This window comes from Canis lupus, chromosome 4, assembly GCF_003254725.2.
Source record: "Canis lupus dingo isolate Sandy chromosome 4, ASM325472v2, whole genome shotgun sequence".
Lineage (NCBI taxonomy): Eukaryota > Metazoa > Chordata > Mammalia > Carnivora > Canidae > Canis > Canis lupus.
This window is the reverse complement of record NC_064246.1, coordinates 43,940,285-43,963,690: the sequence shown is the minus strand read 5'-3', so window position 1 is coordinate 43,963,690 and position 23,406 is coordinate 43,940,285. Positions and strand designations below refer to the sequence as shown.

General features: G+C 44.9%; 1 protein-coding gene and 1 pseudogene across 10 annotated transcripts in view; one reads left to right on the top strand and one right to left on the bottom strand.

Moving 5' to 3' along the window:
- TENM2 (teneurin transmembrane protein 2) overlaps positions 1 to 23,406 on the top strand; it is a 1,512,848-nt gene that overhangs the window by 1,415,359 nt on the left and 74,083 nt on the right. For all 10 annotated transcript variants that reach the window (XM_049109164.1, XM_049109163.1, XM_025435138.3 and 7 more), the window contains 2 exons: positions 17,596 to 17,806; positions 21,990 to 22,109. In XM_049109164.1, the coding sequence (XP_048965121.1) occupies positions 17,596 to 17,806; positions 21,990 to 22,109 (331 nt within the window). The remainder of the gene's footprint in view (positions 1 to 17,595; positions 17,807 to 21,989; positions 22,110 to 23,406) is intronic.
- Positions 4,462 to 4,954, bottom strand: LOC112651829 (40S ribosomal protein S11-like; annotated as a pseudogene).

The window sequence follows — 23,406 nt, the reverse complement described above, 5'->3', positions numbered from 1 at the left end:
GTTCATGAGTTTACTTAATATCATACCTTTAGTCTTTTCTAATCAAGTTTTTAGTAGTTTAAATGATTATTAAGTGTCTCTTAAGGGATTATATTTTTCCCTGATTAGATGACAAATCAACTATTCATCATAAAATGGTGATTAAAATGCATAATTTGCAAAAAAAATTTAATAATTTAAATCACTTATTTTAGGGAATTAAAGGATCAAAACACAGATTTAACTGGTGGGCAAAGAGGTAACATTTATATCCTTATGTTGGCTTCACATATTTTTTGCATTGGCCAGAGAAACTGCCTAGATTATAGCAAGCTCCCTCTTGGTTCCTGTGACCAGCATTTGAATAAAGGCTCAAGAGCCCTGGTGCCAGGATTAGGTCTTTTGCACCCCCCAGTCCTCCCCTCAGCCCAGACCAGTTCTCTACCAGGGACAACTTTACTCTCCCAGGGACATTTGGCAACATCATGAGACATTTTATGAGGGAGGGAGGAAGGGAAGAAGCAGGGAAGGAGGAAGAAAGGAGATGCTACTGGCATCTAGTGGGTAAAGGCCCAGGATGCTGCTAAAACTCCCAAATACACAGGATAGCCCCCACAACAAAGAATGATTGGACTCAAAATATCAATAATGCCAAGGCTGAGAAATCTGGTGCAGGTATTAACATCTCCTAGAGACATATCAGAGGAGTCCAGATAGTTTCAGAACAGGGAGTGTCTTTGACTTGATGTCAGAGGCCTGATGCATGGAGCACTTACTAAGACTTTACCCACATTGCCCAAATAAATCATGACAATAGCCCACAAGAGCCCTAAGAGCCTCTTAACATCCTTTACATAGAGGCAGATACTAAGGGCCAGAGAAGCGGAGTGGCTTACCCAGGCCCCACAGCTAAAATATAGCCATGCCAGGACTCAGAACCCAAGTCAAGAGCCTTCCTTGTGCACCCCTCACAGCAGCTGACTATTGTGTCCAGGATCGGAGCAGGCAATCTGTGAGTGCTTAACACCCTTAACCCCCAGAAACACAAATTCTGCAACATTCTGAAAAATAGCATTGGCATTAGCTTTTTTCCCCCCAGTTTTGGATTTGGAATGCATTTTTGCCACAAAGTGCTTATGCACTGGAATGCCAGGGTACAAGCAGGGGAAAGTGGAGCAGTTGGACTTTAAATAGCTAGACACTCTCTGCAGCACAGCCAGAGCAGCTGCCCAAGGTCTGTGCTCTTTTCTTTGACTTTCCATCTTCTCAGCCAAGAGCTCTGGGGGATTGGACAGGAGCCAGAGCTATGTGGCCAAATGTGATTCCAAGGAAAACTGCAAGGTGTGCCCCAAAGCTCTGTGTGCAGTGCCTGTCTCTCTCCCCCAGCACAATGAAGACCAAACCTTTCCAGGGAGGATTCCCTCATCTTCCTGAGCTCAAGGTGCTTCATCATTGATCTATCTGCCAACCCCGTTTCCCGGAACTCTGTGACCACACACACTGAGGGACACTGCCTCTTTGATTCACAGGGTTTGTGGAGTCTGGGAATGTGAGATTCAGAAAGACTAAAATGTGGAGTCCCCAGCAGGTCTAAAACCCAGAGAGGGGAAGTAACTTCTTCGAGGGCAAACAACAGGGTAGGGCGGATCTGGGTCAGAGGCCAAGTTTCCTGGCTCTAAAATCTGGTACATTTTCTCTATAGCATGATGCTCCTACAAGGACCCAGTCACCCTAAAGAGAATGTGTGCCTGGTGAGATTGGTCTGAGACCTAGCAACTAGACTAGGATGAGTCCAGGCACCTTTGCACCCAAGAGTGAGCACCTCCTTTAATTGTGACCCTAGGCCAGCCTCCCTCACCCATCTCTAGCCCTGGCCCTGTTCGCACCTCTTGTCACGGATGGTGGTGAGAGCAAACACTACCTCTGCCCCCACCAGTCACATGCATACACCCAGCCAGGCCACCAGAATGAAGGAGACTCCGATTCTGCATTAGAGAATCCAAGGTCTGCTGAGGGTGTGACACAAATGTGAAATCAGCCGCTACAAAGCCACATACTAAGGGTTCAGGTTAGAATGAGGCCAAGGAGCTTCCAAAACAGGAAAAACTCGAATTTTGAAAGCTACAGAGGACTTACATCGGGAACACAGGGAAAGCATTGTGGGCAAAGAGATGGCAAAGGTGCAGAGGACAAGGGACAGCTGCGTGTACTCAGAGACCTCTGGGAAGATTGACAGAGAGTTGAAGGACGGTGAGGCTGGGGAAGCGGGTCTGGACAGAGAGAGCCAGGCCGCGCCTGCTGCACCAGGCAGAGGGAAGCTTACCCCAAGTATTTGCTTTGCCTTCTTGCATTTAGCATCTTGGTCTCAAAACTGCAACCACACCTCTTCCCTCAGACAGAAGGCTGATATATCTGCTTGGGTTATTCCTAAACACATATGCTCGCAGCAGAGAAGAAAGAGTGGGCTTTCTCTATGTCTCTTCCTCGCATGTGTGCATCCTTTCACTGCGAGGGGAGGAGACAGCCTGGCAGGGTGGTAAAGAGGCTTTGGGGCTAGGAGCTCTGGGTTCACGTCCTGGTTCCACCACTGTTTCAGTGTGTCTGGGAGCCATTTGATCTATCTCTGTAAGCCTCACTTTTGTCATCTGTAAAGTGGGACTAATGCTAGTTGCCACCTCATAGGATATTGGGAGCTCAGATGAGTTCATACATGGAAAATACTTAGTACAATGGTTCTCTTAGGTCAGCGAGCATCAGAATCACCGGGAAGATGTTAATGCATAGGTCACTGGGCCCAAATCACAAGTTTCTGGTATAGTAGGTCTGGTGCAGGGCCATGCATTTCTAAGGGATACGTGTTCTAACAAGGACTCAGGTGATACTGACACTTTGGGAATCACTGATATGACACAATAGGTGCAGTTTGGGGGGGATCCCAAGTGCTGAGAGAGTGATTCCTCCAAGTGTGGCATCCCTGGGCCACCTGAAGGGGAGGACATGCCAAAAAGCTCTGCATCCCAAGGCAGGGGCAACATGGTTGGCATATGAAGCCCAGGTGTGTCACTGTACTCACTGAAAGCCCTGCCACAGAGATGTGGCTATGGAGAGGGGCTCAGGGCTCCAATCCCAGGATCTGTTCCTCTCCCCCCTTCCAAGAACACTGGAGTAAAGGACAGATGTGGGAGGAGCATCTAGAAGAGAGTACACGGTAGCTGGCCCTGGCCTCTCACCCTTGTGACTTCCTGGGGCTTCTCCCATTCCCCTTCATGCCTGAAGTTGATGCTGTGCCCTTTTCTGCTGGGGCTTGCAGGCTCTTGGGTCAGGCAGATTTTTGTAAGTTCTGACTCCAGTTCTTACTGGTTGTACTTACTTGTGCAAAGCACCTGACCTATCCGAGCCTCTGTTTCCTCAGCTGTAAACTGGGAATAGCAATACCAACCTCGCAGGCCTTTTGTGAGGTTTGACTAGCAAGTTCATAGGAAGTGCCTAAATGCCAATTGATTTAAAGGACAGGTCCAATTATTAGTATCTCCCTGTGTAATGTGACTTCAGAGACTCTAAACACACATACTGTTCCCAATCAAAAGCTCATTATATAGCATATTAAAATCAGAAATCCATCTTTGGGTTCCTGTTCTAGTGTACAATCCCCCTCAATCCCACACCCACTCATGCTGGACTGAGTGTATTTTCCCTCAGATATCACAACCCAGTGATCTGGGTGGCTCACTGACATGTCTGGCCTGCATAGGGTCAAAAAAAAAAAAAAGTCTTTGAGTTAGCTGCTGACATTTAACAATAGAGGATTCCATTTAACCAACAAAAAAAACTAAAAAGCTAGAGAGTAGTTTGTCCAAAGTCAGCAGTGAAGTGCTGGGATTGCAGCTGGTTCTCCTAATTCTAAAAGTCTTACTTGTTCTCCTCCCAGACCTGTTTTCCTGAAAGTAGTTGTATATCGGGTTTGCCAGAGAGTCCAAAGCTGTTGGGATCTGGGACAGGGAAGGGGAAGGGGAACCCACAGAGAAAGGGGCGCTATAGTCACTGGGGCAAGCTTCTCCTACTCTTACTTCTGCTATGCTTACTCATAAAGCACATGGTTCAGGAATCAGAGCCAGGGAGAAATTTCCAGCCCACTGGGGCCCACACCCAAAGCACCCTCTGATGTACAGCACTGCCAGCTACCACGTGGTCTGCTGCAGTGGTCATTCCAAATCTCTCACACGACGCCTTTGTCTGTGAGTGTTGCTGCACAGATTGCATGTGCACCTTTGTCCCATTCCCCCTCACACCCAAAGTTGGTGCCATGCATTTTTTCCCTAACCATTAAGACCATGGTTTCTTAATATCCTTCCATCTCCACCCAATCATGCATCCAATTGCACTGGGCTGGACCACTGGGTCTCTAGCTTCTAGACTATTCTATACAAAACAATCAGAAGAATCCTTTTATTTTTATGTTTATTTTTTTAGCTGGGCCCATGACTGGAAAAATAACTGTTTTCTTTGGCGTGTGGGCAGATGTCTCATCTCAGAACTTCTGGAATTGCTTCTTGGTGCTGGTGGCCTTGGTGATCTGGAGCATGTTGAAGTGCACAGTGTTGCTCAAGGGTTAGCACTCACCCAGTGGGACAGTGTCACCAATCTGGACATCCCATAAGCAGGTGGATGGGGCACAGACATGTTCTAGTGGCATTTCTTGAATTGGTTATACTTTCAGATGTAGGGGAGGTAGTCCCAGTCGGTGACAGTGGTCCTCTGCATCTTCATCTTGGTCACCACATCAGACAGATCCACCCTCTGATGGATGCATGATCAGTAAAGAGGTATTTCTTGTCCAAATAGTTGCTCTCGGTTGGCTTCCTTGTTTTATAGTATTGTGGGACCTTCTCCTGGCCAGTTTCTCCAAGCCCTTCTTCTTATTTTAAAAGATGATTGACTGCTTTTGGTAGGCAGGCTCAATCTGTATGACCATCATCTCCCTGGCTGCCTGAAAAAAGGAGAAGAATCCCTTTATAAGTCAGGTCAAAAAAAATAAAAATAAAAAAAATAAAAGTCAGATCATATGATGCCCCTGTGCAAACCTTCCCTGGGCATTACATCTCCCATAGAATGGCATCCAGGTCACAACCATGGCTTCTATTGCTCTGCATTAGTGGGCTCTTCCTTCCACTCAGCACTTACATCTTCCTCTACTCATCTCCATCATCCATCCCAACATTCACCAACTTGTTGTTCCTACTCTCAAGATACTTTCCCACCCTGGGCCTTTGCACCTGCTGTTCCCTCTGCCCCGAATGTTCTTTCTCCAGAGGTTTCCACAACTTGTTTCCTCATCTCATTCAGGTTTCTCCCCAAATGTCACTTCTGGGAAGGCTTCCCTACCCTGCCTCCATCTAAAGCAGCAACCCCCCTCCTCCATCACTCTCCCAGCCTTTACTCTGCCTTACTTTTCTTTAGAACACTATCACTTTCTCAAAGTCATACATTTCTTTGCTAATTGTCTGTTTCCCCTCTAGAATCTAGATTCCTAACTGCAGGGTCCCTCTCTATCTTGGTCAACTCATTATTCAATGAATTGAATGAATAAAAGTTTTAATGAGAAGTCTCTAGGATAGAAAGCAGTTGTCTTTTACTCAGTACATTATTTTAGTATGAATACATTTTCATTTTAGGATTAAAAAAACATATCCATACAATGACACCCAAATCACGATATACCATTCATACCATTTTATTAATGCAAAGAAAATCCAAATGTAAGATATGCTATTTCTTTCCAGTAGGAGGTGAACACACGGTTATACTGCTCTTCATCTCTGTTGTCAACTTGGCTCACCCTGTACATGGACTTCCTTTGGGTTGGTGGCAGTAGGTATGCAGGCTCTATAGTCCTTCTCTGAGACAAGAGGAAAGGCAGGGGCTGCTGAGAATCACATTGAGTGAAGCCGGATCTCTCAAACCATGGCCAGCCTCATAAGGCACAGAGTGGTAAGAGAGATCAGCAAATCTGAGGCTGGGCCAGCTGTGTGCAAATCCCAGCTCTGCCACTCATGAACAGCTGCCCAACCTTGTCAAAGGGCTCTCCATCTGTAAAGCCAGAGTAAACAGATGGTTTTGCACAAGGCTTGTTTAATCCTTCACAAAGTCCCTATTAAACTAGTATTATTATCATTTCCACTTTATGGATGAGAAAACTGAGGCTCAGAGAGGTAAGCTAATTAGCCCAAGGCCACACAGCCAGTATGTTGCAAACCTCCAGATCCTGTGATGTTGATTGGTAGTCCAAAACTGGCTCCTAGTCCCTACACCATAGAGCGGATGTGAAGATGAAATGAGGTGATCTCTACAGAGTGCTAAGCACAATACCTGAAACATGGGAAGAGCCATGTTTAGGAATTAGTACTTCTCATTTTCCTAATCCAACCGGAAGCTTGCATGATAGTTGAGTCTGGTCCTTTCTCCCACTTGGCAGCCTGGGGTGCTTCTTTATACACCAGGAGGACAGGCATCATGCCCTCTGCTAATTCTCTCAGCTCAGGGGCCAGTCCTCCCACCTCCCCCCAGGAGACAAGGTCTCTCCTCAGGTGGAAAGTAACCGTTCCGCTTTGTTGCTTGGAGATGTCGGTGGTGACAGCCCTTTCCTTTCTGAGGGGCCCAGCAGGTCACTGTCTGGCACCCCACCAGTCCGCCACCCCCTGCTGGGCTGGCTTCTGTCTGACCTGTCAGTGGGCTCTCTGAAAGGGAGGTTGATGAGGGGCACAGGAGAGGGGCCAGGAACAGCAGGCAGAGGGTGAGCATTTGGGAACATTGGGGGCTGAGATCAGAGACCTTTGCTCTCTCTTGCCAGTAGTTTTTGTAACAGAACAGCGGGGAGACGGCAGCAGCCAGGAGAGAAATCCCTCAGGTATAAAAAACATGGCCCTAGGCTAACAAGGGTGAGGCTGTGCCAGAGAGGCCTGTCAGGGAATGTCCGAGGTGGGCAAACTCTCATCAAGTGAGATCATTATTCCTGGAGGCTCTGTCCGGGTTGAGGAGAAGCAGCAGAAGTGGGGGGGCGGGGGGGGGACAGAAAGAGGTTGAGAGAAAGAACAGCAACTAGGGAATGGAGATGTTTTCTGAAGCCTCAGCATTTCCTCTCCCACGTCCTACACTATTCACAGGCACCTCTATATAGCCAGGACTACTCACAGCCTCCTCTCCTGTGAAGAATTGAGGATAGAAGCCAAGTGTAGGTTTTGGAGGTAGACAGCTGAATGGTGACTCACTCCTCCATCATTCACTAGCTGTGTGACTGTGAACAAGGCTCTTAACCTCTTTGAGCCTCAGTTTCTTCACCTGCAAAACAGAGATCATAGAAGCTATCTCAAAGTGTTCTTATGAGTATAGGGGATGATGACTGGATACAAGGGTACAAGGTGCAGGCTGCAAAAACACAGAGGAGCTTCAGCGGCTGACTGAGAAACAGCCCTATAGTGGTCCTCCTGTCAGAAGTAGGAGCTGGGGCAGAGGGCTGGCGCAAACACTCTGTGTATTTAATTGTTCTTCTTCTGTTTGACATAGTCCTGCCTTAGGTGAAAGAGCTTAGTGCAAGCACTACTGTGTCATGGCAGCAGGCACAGCGGCTCCTGTGTGTTGGCCGTTCAGAATGTTCTATTGTAACAGACTTTACAGGGCAGCTTCATATAGGATTTGGCTTCAGGGTACAGTGAACTCAGTCAAAACACAGCCCAACATGTAGAAGCTGTCTGGTCTCAGGCAAGTTATTTCCTCTCTTTCTAAATCTCCAATTCCTCACCTGTAAACAACGGTGCTAATGATCCCTGGAATTCTGGTGGTGATTTAACAAAGGAATGCAGGTAAAGCACTTAGCACAGTGCCTGACATGTAGTAAGTTTTTTGGGTTTTGTTGTTTTTGTTTTGTGTTTTGGTTTTGGTGGGTTTTTTTTTTTTGTTTTTTTTTTGTTTTGTTTTGTTTTTTTGATAGAGCGAGAGAGCACAAGCAGAGAGAGTTGCAGAGGGAGAGGGAGAAGCAGGCTCCCTGCTAGGCAGGAAGCCTGGACACACGGGGCTGCATCCCAGGACTCTGGGATCGTGACAAAGGCAGATGCTTAACCAACTGAGCCACCCAGGCACCTATAGTAAGCTTTTCATAAATGCCATCCATTTGCTCTGATTAAACATGATTACCGTTAATGCTTCATCATCCTACCAACTCCCGAGATGTGTGACCTGTAACAAAGGGTCTCTATGCTGAGATATGCTGGCTTTGGGAGGCCAGGGACAAGGGCTTTGAGCTGATATGCTGGTAGTGATGATGTGGTTTGTGTTGCATTTAACCACTCCAAAGCATGCGTTTTATGAGAAGGTCAATCAAGCATAGGGCTACCACTTGTGAGTATTAAGTCGATGAAGGTATAGCTGATCCTTCCAAGGACAGAACTCCCAAGCCTAGAGCTCCATTCTCATGAAGTACTTCCCAACCTGTATTGCACTAGACTGTTGTGGAGAGGTGCTCTGGGTCAAAAGGGGTCCTGGTCAGGAAGTGCTGCATGCTCCATTGCAACATTAAAGATTAATAATGCATATTCACACATCAAAGGCCCTGAGAAATCCTATTTAAAAACTAGTTTAAGTGTTCAACCAACATCTCTCAAGTTGTTTTTGACCACAGATCCTTCAGTGCCACCTCCACTTCTATGTTTTAGGGAACTCCTATTAACATCCCCCTGGAGACATAGTTCAGGAAAACTCCTTTAGTCTCTCAGAGTGAGATGGACTGCTATGGATATCTGAGGAGCGTTTTCAATAATTCAGAGCAGAGGTCTTTGAGCTTTAGTAGGCAAAAGAATTACCTGGGAATCTTCTTTAAAATACACATTCTTGGGGCACCTGGGTGGCTCAATCAGTTAAGTGTTCCACTCTTAGTTTCTGCTCAGGTCATGATATCAGGGTCCTGCATCCGCGTTGGGCTCCATGCTCAGCAGAGAGCTGGTTTGAGGTTTTTCTCTCTCCTACTCCTTGTGCTTACATTCAGGTTCTCTCTCTTTCTCTCTCTCTCAAAATAAATAAATAATTTTTTTTTAATGCACATTCTCAGTTTCCACACCCAGAAATTCAGTAGGCCTGGGTGACAGCAAGAATAGCATTTTACAATCACTGAGGAGGTTCTAGGGCAGGAGGTCAGGGAGCGCACCTTGACCAACAGAGGTTTAGTGCCTGACTTCCGGCACTACAGTGCTCAAAACAGCGGCAGCATCACCTGGAAACTTGTCAGAAATGCCGAACACAGTAGGACCAGAGAATCTTTATTTTAGCAAGGTTCCAGGTGATTCCAGTGATGGTTAGATTTTAGCATTAGTTTTAAAGGTTTTTATTGATGATATTTGTTTGGGGCTTTTTTTTTTCCATTTGCTTAGTTTTAATAAACTCAAAAAAAAATGGACACACACTGCAAGCTCATTGTCATGGAATTCCTACCAACCCTCCCCCCCGACCCCCATACGTGTTGGGTTGACCAGATGCCCCAGTGGCTTCAGGGTGAGTCAGAATCCTGATAAGAAGTGGTCTTACTAGACTGTGTCCTGGGTTTTCCTAAGCAGCCTTCACTGTCTTTCCCACATCCATCCTGAACAGTAGGAAACCCAGAAAAACAGCTCAGTGGGGCCTCCACTCTGCCAGGTCTCTGGTCAGACATGATTGATCTTCCATTGCTGAGTCATAAGAAAAGCCAAAGGTGTTTGGAGCAAGTATCTCTGGCCTTGGAAATCACTGTCAAAAAAGAGTTGGCACGAAGCGAGAGCAAAGCTTCCAACAGGCCTTCCAGAAGGAGCACAAATACGATTTTACTTCTTGCAATATTTAAGAATGGCGGTTGCTCTGGTTAGGAGGGAGGGGATGCCTGCATAACGATGGTCCATCAGGCAGCTAGGGTATTGATGGCAGGTGAAACCTTCCAAATGAGCACCCTGTCAGCCAATCTATTGCTTTAAAAGGTTGGCAATGCGGGAGACCTAACAGAGGCAATGAAGAACTAATCTCATATTGCCAGGTTAAATCAAGTCAGCCTTGCCTGCTCCTTTCACTTTTTAGTTACATCAAGCCAGAATACTTTCAATTATCCCTCCCTTCCAACTTGTCAGCAGACATTGGGTAAAATGCAAATGGAACAAGGCCTTCCCTGGTGGAGAGCAGACAATATTATGAAGAATAGCCTCCATTGGTTGAGCTCTTGCTGTGTATTCAGTGCAATACCTTCACCATCTCATTTCATATGCACTGTCCCATAGCATCTTCATGCTCTTTGGTGAAGTAGGTGCTATTAAGTCCATTCTATGGCTGGGAAAACTGAGTCACAGGGGGTCAGTCACTTGCCAAGTATACAAAGCTAATGAATGAGAGAACAGATTTTAGCCATTCTGACTCTAAAGCCTGTATTCTTTTGCTATTTGTCTAACTGGACCAAGAATCCAGGGCTACTCTGGGTAAGTGAATCCTTGAGCTTTGGAGTGCTCCCCTTCTCCTTGAAATTTTCTAAGTGCTCCTCCAGTGGCAGGGACTAGCCAGGGTCAGCAATGCTACCTGGCAGGAACACACCAGCCCAGACTAGGACCTGCCTGAGCTCTGGCCCCTATTTCTCCATTGTAGGACCCTCTACCATCCCTCACCCCATCCCCATGCATGTAAGTTTGACCAGATTTTCAGAGACATTTGGGGACTTGCTTTTGTGAGGTATCTTAGGGCCTAGTGCCCGACCTTAATTCCAGTGGACATATTGGCAAGTAAATTGCTCCTGCTGGCTGGAGGAGTATTTTGCAAGATCATGTGAGACCAGCATGAGAATGGTGCTGGTGTCAATTCAGGTAGCTCAGATTGCTCATACAGACAGGGCGTGCCAAAAAAGATATTTGCTAGGGACTCCACACGTTTTAGACATGGTCCTGAAAGAGCTCACCTTAAAATAATTCCCATCACTCAAAGAATCCTAGGGTTGCCATATTTCTCCTTATTCAAGAATCTGTTGATGTGCCTGGCCTTCAGGTGCCCTTGGCCTTTGCCAGCCAGCCTCCACCACTCCTTAATTTCCAACACAAAGAGCAAAGAGCACAGTCTTCTTCCTTCTTGCTCCAGCTTGTTTTCTTCTCCCATTTCTCCACTCTTTATTAATTTTCTACTTCCCCATCATTAACTGATCACAAGAGTGGCCCTAGGGTTTGTGGGGTCTACCACCTGGATTCCCTCTGTTTTACTTGGGGAAATGAGAACTGGGCAAGTGCCTCACTCTGTATGCTAAACAAACTTTTATGATGCCAAGAAAAGAAGTAAAAAGATCCAGAAGCATGTATTATGTTACTAGATGCTCACAGCTGTTCTTATACCTAGAGTGGATTATCTTAGCCCTCTCATTGCTCCTGTGAGATAGCATCATCATGCCCACTTTGTAAATAAGGAGGACAGAACACAGAGAGGTTGGTATCTTACCTAAAGTCCATCTGTTAGCAAGTACATAAATTGCACAATCTTAAATACATACCTGGAGGTGTGTATAGATAGGTGAATAAGATGAAGATCTAGAACATTCCCAGCACCCAGAAAGTTCCCCTGTATTCTTTCCCAGCCAGTATCTCCCCATTAATGCAACTACAATTTCTAACTTTCTGTCATAATTTATTAACTTTGCCTGTTCTTGAACATCCCATAAATGGAACCATGTGTACTCTTCCTAGTTTTAACCATCCTCTTGGCCAGATGAATAGGGAAGGTATATTTGGTGGTTGGTGATGCCTCTCATCAAACCATGATTGGAAAGAATGGAGCTCATTTTTAAAATCTGAGATGCTGACCAGTTCTCAGTCAGGTCCTGCTTGCGGACACTAGCAGAGCCATCCATGGCACCTGAAGTGAATTATTGGAGTCGATTTGTGCCACCCTGTCACAAAATGAAACTAAGAAAAGTAAATTTAGATGTTTCTCTGAAGCCTTTAATACCCAAGAAAGCCGGAGAGTTCATGCAGGTTATAAAGGGAATCGCTTGCATACCAAGCTACAGGGAATAAAAGGCACCAAAATTGAACAAAATGCTTCCATCCAGATTCTCCATAAGCTGCTCAGTTTACAAAGATCAAAGAGGACAATAAATGAGATGAATGAAATAAATACCCTCTCATTCCTAGAGACCTCTCTTCCCTGTAAGAGTGATGTGCAGACTTAGCCTTTCCCAAGCAGAAAAGATGTACATGTTCCAGGCAACTCTGAAATATCCAGTATCTGCTGTGGCTCTCTGCAGCCTTTCCATTGACCCATGGCCTCCTCCCCACTGAGCATAGCTTCACTGGTATGTGTTCAGTTAAGGCTTTGAGGTTATATCTTTTGCCTATTTAGGAGCTCCTTTAAAAATCCAACAGAGTGAACTGACAGGGCTGGAAACAGCTGGCACAAACTTGTAGCCAGCCCAGAAGGCAAGTGCCACTTTGTGCCGATGGTAAACAGCTGAATGGGGGGTTTGAATCTCACAGGTAAATAGTGTGGTCCTCAGTAGCCTGCATTGCAGGGAATGAATTCCCAGGCATCTTGTCTCTCATGCTGATTCACTTTTAGAAGCTTGTTTCAACCAGCCTGATTCTTTCCCAGCTGTAGATGTAGACAGGCCTGCAGAAGTAATTAAATCTCACGACCACCCATACTTCCCCAGTCGATGGGTGTCCACTGCCCTGTCTGTAGACTGTCTGTAGACTCCCTTTGGGAAAGGAATGTCTCCTCCTTCTGGTAATGAAGAAGACAGAGGGTAATGATCTCACTGATTGCCTTTTCCTACTTTTTATCCAGAGCCGCTGCTTAGCCACTTGGATAACTTACTTAGCTTCTCTGAGCCTCAGTTTCCAACTCTATAAGGTGGGTGATGGCGTGATAATGGGCATAACACATAGTTAACTGAGTGTTCACTGGCACGATTCCAAGTGCTATACATGTAATAACTGCTTCAATCCTCCAAACAGCACTTTCTAATGTCATCGTCATCATCATCTTCATTTTGTACATGAGGAAACTGAGATGCAGAGCAGTTAATTGCCCAGGGTCAGCAGGTGGGTAGCACCTGATCTGAGATTCAAACCCAGACACCCTGATCCAGAGTGTACAGCTTAAGGGTTATATTCTGCTTTGTGGGGTTGCTGTGAGGATTTAAATCAAGAATATGTATAAATCTTGTTCAACCTATATCATTTATTATTACTGTCAATTAACTTATCACTATGTGGAAACATTATGTTCTTGTCAAGATTCAACCTACCCATAGCACATACCAGTGAATGACTCAAATAGGGGATTTCATTGATGATATCCATATCTGGTTCTTATAAACTGAAAAAGTTGAAAACTTTCCAGATTTCCTGGTTATAGTAACACCTATGGTTCATTGAACACATACTATGCCAGACACATCAATTCATTTATTCATCATCACATAACCCTATGATATATGCACTATTATAATTCAGTTTTTAAAAGCAAAGAAACTGAAGTTCAGCAAGGTTGGTTATCTTTCTAAGCTTACACAGCCAGGGACTAGAAGAGATGAGCCTCAAACCCACATCTATCTGATTCCAGAGGCCAGGCTCTTGCCTCTGACACAGTAGACTTTCTGGCTAAAATTTTATCTTAGGAATTCTAATTCAAAAGATTCAATTTAGGGACACCTGGGTGGCTCAGCGGTTTAGCGCCTGCCTTTGGCCCAGGTCGTGATCCTTGAGTCCCACATCAGGCTCCCTGCATGGAGCCTGCTTCTCCCTCTGCCTATATCTCTGCCTCTCTCTGTATGTCTCTCATGAAAAAATAAATAAAATCTTAAAAAAAAAAAGATTCAATTTAGCATCACCCTGATTTCTGCTTCATGTTGCTAGACCTGTTACAAAAGATTCTCTCTGATTTTTTTTATCAAAAGTAATAAAAAGAATGCCTCACATGATTCCCAGAAAGTTTCTCACATCCATATTTCTCTGAAATGGCCATTACAACTAGCATATGACAGATGCATGTGGCATGTAGCCAGAGCTGTGGTTTAGCCTGTGTTCTAACAGAAAGCACCTAGATAATTCTCCGTGGTCCCATCTCACTGAGTGAAGTAAATGATGACACGTGAAACACATGCACAACACAGTTGTGGGGCAGGGGCCGGAAGGCCTGGGTCACTTTCCCCAAACGCTGAGTCAGAACCGGGCCCTTATCATGGGCTCTGCACACCCCTGTCACCACCCTCACTGGGAGAAAGCCCACCAGACAAACAAGTAGGTGGATAAATAAAGAAAGAAATCGTCCAGTGTCACGGGAGGGCTGTGCTGCTCTCGCGCCCCTGTTGAATAGAGACGCCGGCAGCCTCTCAGGTCCTGAACTGGCAATTCAGAACAGTTTGATTGCCTGCTTGATTGTTTGCGAGATAACTGCAAGATTGTCAGTGACAGGGTAATTTACTGAAGATTGCCATGTCAGACTCCATGCGAGGGGCTTGCTGGCATAAAGATGCGGCTCTCATGACTGACAGGCCACTGGGAGATTGGAGTGCCAATTTAAAGTTCACGGTGTCGTCGGTAAGTGTTCAGCAGCAGCAGCCCATAATCACGCAACATGATGAGGTCATTACAGACATAACGTATGCTCACACTTAATAACCGATAGAACCCCAAATGCACCGTCTTGGAGCAGGTAAATGTAAATATGTAGGAAGAAATCATTTCTATCCTTTTCCCCCCTTTTTTAGCACTTGCCATCTGCTATTGCTGATGTGTTTATAGGACATCTCCTGCCAGACAGGCCCTTAAATAAAAAGCCCTAGAATCGACAAAACAGTGGGAAAAATTTGAGGCCCACACTTTTGAAGAAGTCGCAAGTCCAGAATGAGTGGCAGACTAGCAGGGGTGGGGGGGGGGGATGTGTTGAGTGCTTAATAGGAAAACTGTCCTAAGTTACTATTTGAGCCCAATGAGGTTCTCAAGCTGGTTATATGGAAGGGGTGGTAAATCGGAAGGGGGGGTAGGGGATGCTCCCAGCATCCCAGAGGGAAAGGCCACCAGAGACAGATGGAACTTCTAATGAGAAGAGGCCAGCGGCCTTAAGGAAAACTATGGTGCTAATAGCGATGTGTTTCTTCTCACCTGAGGAGTTTCTGCATCTGCTGGATGAAGCACCGCCAACAGATCTCAGTGGGATAATTTTAAATCCAACGCAGGCATTCCACAGTAGATTCCTTCTGTCTGGTGAAGGCAGTCCACAGAAGGTGACGTTAAAGGCGGAATGCTATGCGGGGTTTTTTTTCTCCTTTTCTTTTTCTTATTCTGCCAGGGGCCCTGGGATCCACTGTACAATCTGAACATAGATCTGAGACCATGCCCTAGCATCATCCTGCTGCTGAGGTACAATTCTCTGGCCCTGCTTCTTGGGTCTGAGATTTGTGAGCCTCTGGGGAGTACCTGATTCAGTCAGCACGTCAGGCAGAGGTGTTCAGAGCTTTGACTCGGAAAGTCTCTAAATTTAAAGTGTGTGTGGCTGCTCACCCTCCTGTGTCTGTATTTCTAGGAAATTCCGTAAATCTAAATGTGTTACGAGGCACAGTAGCAACATTTGCCCATGTGGAAAATGAGAGGCTAGTTTTAGTAATTTAAAGCCAAGCAAAACACACAACCTCCTAATTTGTTTGTTTGCTAAAAAGAAAGTAATGCATTAAAATAATTGTACATTAATTGCTAAATTACAGTGGAACTTCGGTGAAATTACATATTTCAATTTCATTAGCAGAACCAAACGAAAAGAGTAATGCCAAAAAATTACATTGTAGTAAATTTAAAGCACGCAGGCAGGCCCCTGATTCAGTGTTCCAGTACAAGTGTTTGTCAAGTCACAGCCCAGGGTTTGAGTACATGTTTCTATGATGTTAATTATGGCCCCAAAGTACCTTGCTATCAAATCTGGGAGGTGCAAGCAAGTTATTCTCCAAGCTTTTCTCTCTACTACTGTGTGTTCAGTCAATTCCCAACAGAGTGAATAAGGGTTGGCCAACTAATCCATTCTAGTAGGGAATTCCAAGAAGCAAAGACTGGCCGAAACATTCACATGCTCACCCCTAACGCACATGTGAAGAAGGGGAAACAGTCATTTATACATTCAACAAACCTTTGTTGAATACCCAGTTCTGTGATTGGCACTAAGATGTGAGTATAGAAATGAATAAGACACTGTTATTCTCTTCATAGAGCTCACTCTCCAGACAGGAAGGCAAACACACAGAGATAATTAATTCTAGCACAAGGAAGTTGGCATTAACAAGGGTTTCTAAAATTTATTGTGCATTAAAATCACCTGAGAAGCATGTGTAACAGGCAGATGCCAGGACCTGCTTCTGGAGGCTCTCCCTTGGGAAGTTCTGGGGCGGACCCTCGATTCTCCCCATGGGATTTTGATGCAGAACCATTCTCTAAGAAACTCTGATTCGGGGATACACAGAGCAGGGATACCCTAACCTAGCAAAAGGCATCACCAGGAAGGCTTCCTAGAAGAGGCAGCCATAGCTAGTCTGGGTCTTAGAGGATGAATCAAATCTATTTCCCCCCCACTGTACTGTCAGCTCCTTAAGAACAAATACCATCATTCTTCGTTCTTTGTTCCATGTTTCATTTCCAGAATATGGATGGCACTCAAATATTTGTTGAATGTTATATGAATGATAGGAGTCAGCCCAGGAAAGGGACGTGGAGAGGCAAGGATCTAGGCGAGTAAATCAGGACGTTGAAAGTGCTACAGGTGTGTGGCAAGGTACCACCAGGAGCAGCTGGGTGAACTGATAGCTTAATTTCTGGGTACTCTAGCCAAAACCATTTCTCCACATTTCCTGAAAAATGTAGATTTCACCCCACCCACTTGTCAAACTGATCAGCAATACCCTCCCTGCCTGAGAGGGAGTGGGGCTGGAACATTTTTCTCCATTAAATCAAGACTTAGGGAATACCACGCATTTTGATTATTTGTGCACCCATTAGCACAGGCCCCCAAGAACTGGCTATGGATAATTTTTTGTGCTGTGCTGTTCAAAAACAAAAAAGGTTGTTTTTGTTTCCAACCACTCAAATAATACTTGCTCACAACAAAAAAAGCAGAAATCCCGGACACCTGGGTGGCTCAGTGGTTGAGCGTCTGCCTTAGGCTCAGGGCATGATTTCAGGGTCCTGGGATCAAGTCCCACATCTGGCTCCCCACAGGAAGCCTGCTTCTCCCTCTGCTTATGTCTCTGCCTCTCTCTCTGTGTGTGTGTGTGTGTGTGTGTGTCTCAATAAATAAATAAAATCTAAAAAAAAAAAAGAAAAGAAAAGAAAAAGAAATCCTAGAAAAGTCTAATAAAGAAAGAGGAAAGACATACACTAATCTACTACCTGGGGATAATCTTTCATCTACATTTTCAATTATTCCCTCTCATTTTATTGTCTATGCATACGTACTGGAATTAAATTAGGCCTGTTGTGTGAGACCTGCCATTTCAAGGCCTTGGAAAGAGCTGACGATATTCCTGACAAAGGAATCTCTCAGCAGCTTTGTGCCATGAAATGCACTGACCCTGGCTTGCCTCTGCCCTTCCAGATGGCCTGGTGGATTGTCTGGACCCTGACTGCTGCCTGCAGTCGGCCTGTCAGAACAGCCTGCTCTGCCGAGGGTCCCGGGACCCCCTGGACATCATTCAGCAGGGCCAGACAGACTCGCCTGCAGTGAAGTCCTTCTACGACCGCATCAAGCTCCTGGCAGGCAAAGACAGCACCCACATCATCCCTGGAGACAACCCCTTCAATAGCAGGTGGGCACCCTTCTGTCCATACAGGCTGCCAGCGTGGCCGGTTTCCTTCCTGGCAGAGCAGGAGGGAGTGCTCCTGGTTTTTCTGTGGGCCCAATTGGCCTCAAAACTACGCCATGAGGGCAGCTCCTCTCTCTGGTTCACAGAGGGCCCCTTTCCTCTCTGTGGGATTTGGCCACCTTCAACCCAGAATCTGCTGGAGACATCTTTTGATTGTCTGATTCTTAGATCACTTTTATAATCTATTATTTGGTATTGTTATTATTTTATATCTCTTTATAAAATACCACCGATAGTGCCTTTTGTCTGATCATCACTGAAATATTTCATTCAATAGAGTATTTTTGAAAACAGCTATTAACTTAATAACATTAATTAGAATTTATTGAGCACCTACGTACGATGAGCCAGAAACTTTATGTAGACCATCTCTAGCCCTTACAGCAACGCCATTAATTGGACCTGTTGTGGGCCTACTTTGGCCAATATGTCAGGCTGAGGCATTTTACCAAAATGACAGCGTTTCTCTTGAGTTTAGATTTGCTCTCAGTTGCTAATTTGAAGCAATTCTGGGGCAAATTCTGGGTTTATTTTATACTCAGCTTGGCCCTTCCCTTCCTCCCAGAATAAATTAGAACTGTACCCGTGGAGAGAAGGGCAGGAGGAGTTGGCTTTGAGGCATCCCATCCCCTTCTCCCTTCTAGGCACTGTTTCTGATTCTGGGGTGAAAGGAAGGATAGAGGGGTGGGAGTCTTCTTATGTCTGCCTGCATATCACAGATCTCTCTCGGTGGGTCTGGGTTCAGATGTTGAGAGTGTCGCAGATGTGAGGGTGGCAGATGTGGTCTTCCTGGGGATGTGCCTCATCTCTGTGCTCCTTCTTGTGAGGAAATAAGAGCTGCTGGTTGGGTCCTCTTTCATAAAACCTCCAGGAGACTTGACCTTGAGTGGGGTGTCCCTGGCCTCCTGGTCCCTCTAACCACCCTCCTCATGCCATCCTTCTCTTACTTCTCTTTGTCCTCACTTAGTTCTGGGGTGGGGGGAGGAGGCCAGAAGCAAGTCAGGAAGCTTGCTGCTCATGCAGGCTTCCAGCCAGCAAAGGAAATATAAGACTTCACTTCTTAGGGAGACCCTAGCTTTATAAATGATTCTCTTGATGCCCCCCTACATTAGACTCTGAGGAGGAAACATCATCAGGCCATGACTCAGACACTGCTCCTCTTCCTTGGGAAAGTCTGGTGAAGGTGGGATGGGATGTGGGAGGTAATGGTATAGCTGATTAATTCCACAGCCCCTAGGTATTCTCTGGAAAGTTGTGCAGCTCCAATTCCTGGCAGCTCTTTGAATATGAAGGCTTTTAACATGGTCACTTCGGGCCACCAGCTTTAGCCTCTCTCCTATTCTCGTTTTACTAAAAATAAAACAGAAAAAAAAATAATCTCGGCCCTCTTCTATTTCAGCCCTGACACCCCCCTAGCCTGTGTCACATTAGGCAAGTAATTCAACCTCAGAAACTTCATTTTCTTGATTGATAAAATTAGAATAATGTTATAGAGTATACTCACACAGCTATATTATTACTTTAATATAAAAATCTTTGATCACAAAAGTATTTGCTTGTCAAATCCTAGTTCTGCAACAGAGATACTATAGGTATGTTTCCCTTTAATTATGAACATTATTCCTGTTGCCAGAGAGTCGTGAATGGCCCTTGCACCAGGCTGGAAGCATTTCAGTATAGCTTGCATGCAATTTCCTCATACTATAAATGCATCTTTCAAAGGCCTGTGCTCTGTTCAGCTTCCTATTAACATTTCACTTTTTCTACCCCAAATCTAGTAATTTCCTGATATTCTCCTTTTGGTCCCTTTAAATTCAATCTTATCCTCTTCATCAAAGTTACCACTTCCAGAAGGAACCACGAGCTACAGCCAAGATGCAGAAGAGGAGGCAGGGACTCCAGAATATTGGGTGGATTATACCAGCCCCAGAGATCTGGACAAAAAAAAAAAGCTTTAGAGAAAGCTTCTCTGGAGCTTTGAAAGTTGCAATAGATAGCACCACCTAAGTGAGCCCAGCTCCAGTGTGTTGGCATAGATACATAATTCAGAAATAAAAAATGTTACTCCAAGACATAGGTTGAAGTTCACCAAGCATGTGAATTTTAGTGCATTATCCTCTGACAGAAAAATGAAGGGGAAATCTAGGAGTAAAAAAGAAGTTAATTCAAGACTTCTAAGAAGGCATTTCCCCGAGATAATGGCATACAAAAATCACTAAAATGCCTTGACTCCACCACTATAATTTATAGAGCAGATCTCACTATCTAGATAATGTGATAATTGTTACACATCAATAATCATAAATAGAAATGAACTGATAGCATGTCTTAGCTGAGTCTTTTCTGTGAATTGTCTGCCTAGAAACGATATGAAGCCAGCAACAATGAAGAATTAGGAAAATAGACGGTAGGAAGCCTAGGCAACCAGGCCCCTTTTATTCCTGTGATGCTTTGCAAAGTCTTATGCTATAGGAATTATTTAAAAGAAATAACAATTACATAAAAAAGGAGGGGAAAAAAAACCCAGTGTGGGACATGCTCCCAATTTTGTTTTCTCATCACAAATGCTTTGTACCTTGTGGTCATCAACACACATCGATTTTAAAATAGTGTCTCAGAAGGCATGAAAGAAATCTTAGTCTGCGCTAAGATAAGGAAATGGAATTGAACAAAAGAATTATTTTCATAATTTAGTTTTCCACTTTCAAGAGACTCTAGGATTATAGTTGGAACCACCTAAAAATGGAATGCATTTGTTAGGCAGCCAGTAGCAGACAATTAGAGCTGTCAGCGGAACAGTCTAAACTCTCCCAAGATCATCAAAGGGTTGAAGTTGAACAGTTGGGGGTATTGCTAATAAAAAGAGAGGTGCCCGGAGAAAACATCTCTCCAGTTTGTAGGTCACCTGAGACGGCAGAAGTATGTGCATTCCAGAGATCGAGCAGACTTGGACAAGATTCTGGCAAAGAACAGGTAGCTTGATTACCTAGTCCAGAAATTGGGAATATGTCCAGGAAGCTGGAAACCTGAGAACCTCTCTGGCTTTGCCAAATACCCAGTGGCTTGAAGGCTAACAATACAGCTGCTGACCTGCCTGGTAGGCTGGGGGCTAAGTGCACAAATGGAAGTTCTCATTAACCCATTTCTCTGTGAAATCAGAAAATTTAGGGAAGAAGAAGCATATGTCTGCTCCCTCTGTGGTTTTTGAGAGGACTGTTGCGGCTTCTCTCTTACTTTGTGAGATTTTGCAGAAGTTGCTCGTCAGACACTGGCATTCTCAAGAAACTTCTAGTTATTGTGATCTGGAGAGAGGAGAGCTCAGGTTGACAGTGGAAATAAGTGGAGTGGGATTTCAACCACCCCCATCCTTGCTCCATCAAGATGGCAGGAATTTGATATAAGAGAAATACAGTTACGTGGAATCCAGAATCTAAGATAGTTCTACCAGAAAAAAATATCTCCAATATTCTCTTTTCCTCATGTTGTCACAGATTGTGAGAAATTTTGCTCTTAGAGGGCAGCAAAAAACAATGTATGTATATGTCCCAACCTCATAGAAACAAAACAAAAGCAAACAAACAAACAAAAACAAAAACAAAAATACTTCTATGTGCTTCCCTCCATTCCCTCTGACATCCCAGCCTGGAGGAGAAGAGTAACATTGCCTTTCTCCAAAGCCAAAAAAGGAAATGAGTAGCCAGATGGGGAAGCTCTCACCCGAGTATAATACTCTCTATGCCAGACTAAGGCACAAGTATGAGTGATGAGGGGCAGCCTGGAGCTCAGGCCAAACAAAAGCCAAATGATGTCAAGAAATGGAGCAAGGCCAAGGGTAGAGGGAATGTGCACAGGAGACCCCATTGCCCAGCCAAGTGACTGGAGATGCTGCCCATGGATTTCACTCCAACATGTCACCAGTTCTGCTCCTCAAGGAAAGCAAGCATTAAGACCTCCCCATGGGGTGTGATCATGCAAAGCCAGAAATAAATGTCGAAAATCTTCTTACCTTAGTGACCAGAAGAGGATGGGTGGGGACAGTGGCAATATGGGAGGAGAACTTGACACACCCCCTGGTCTCCTTGTCTTCGTGTCTTTGTCTCAAGACTTGTGTTTCTTTTTCTCTTAGCTTGGTTTCTCTCATTCGAGGCCAAGTAGTAACTACAGATGGGACTCCTCTGGTTGGAGTGAACGTGTCTTTTGTCAAGTACCCAAAATACGGCTACACCATTACCCGCCAAGATGGCACGTAAGTACCGTGGTGAGCTCTACCTACACAGGACCGAGGGTGCAGAGAGACAGATGGGGCTATTGGCCTGGAACCATGTGGCTTCCGCTTGTGGACTGCAGTACCCACCAGGCCAGAGCCCTAGTAAGGATCCCCCAAATATATTTTTTGCTTTATGGCATGGTATCCAAAATGAAAAACAAATAGAAGGGCCAGACTACCTAGGGCTGCTGACAACCATCATTTTCCTTCTTTCCAAGTCAGGTAAATGCTTTTCTGTGGGTGTGCATGTGTTGGGGTTGGAGCTGGGGGAGGGCAGATTCTAGAAAGAAAAAGGCAAAGTGGCTCTTGGAAACTCACTCCTATTTTAAATCAAAGGCAGTGCAGGGTGACAAGGATCCACATGACATAGTGTCCTGTGGTGAACCCCTTCTGCTTTCATCTGTGGCTTTAGGAGCTGTGTTGTTTTCGTGCCTGTTTTGAGGGGGTGGGATGTAATCAGAGAAGTCTAATTAAATACATTTAGCTGTCACCCTGCTGTGTGAAGGAGGAAACCTTTTCCTATTATCTTCTGATTGGAAACATGCACCCGTGCAGCCCCCACCAAGATGAAAGCTATGTTATTTCCTTAATCCACTGGGCATGGAGTTGAAATTTAAAGAAGAAGAAGAAATCTATGGGACGGTGAAATCACTCACCCACCCTAGGCTACAAAAAGCCCACGAACTATTACCTTCTATTCCAAATGAAAATGAAGACAGTGGCTGTAAATCTGATGCAACACTTTTTCTATAAAAAATCATGAATATAGCATGTGGCTAAGAGCTATGAGTCTTGCTTTTCTCTGGTGAAGATATTGGCCTTACTTTCTTACATCCTAAGGTAACCTTGCAGGTAGTTTCAAAATTTACCAGCCCACAATAACCCTATTCTCATATTCCCACCTCTGAAACCCAAGAAGTCATCTGACGATTTCCACCAAAATCTCAATATTCACAAAGTTTCTGATATCTCACTCGTACATTTCTTTTTTAAAAATATTTATTTAATTATTTTAGAGGGAGAGAGAGAGAGAGTCAGGTGGGGGGAGGGGCAAAGGAAGAGGGGAGAAAGAATCCCAAGCAGACTCCCCACTGAGGGTGGAGCCCCGACCCTGAGATAGATCATGACCTGAGCGGAAACCAAGAGTCGGATGCTTAACCGACCCCCTCACTCATACATTTCTGCAGCCAAATCTAATTCTTTTAAAGCACTAGGACTATGAATGTGTAGTATCCAGAACTTGTTCATTCCTAGAAGCCAGTATTCTTGCCCTGCA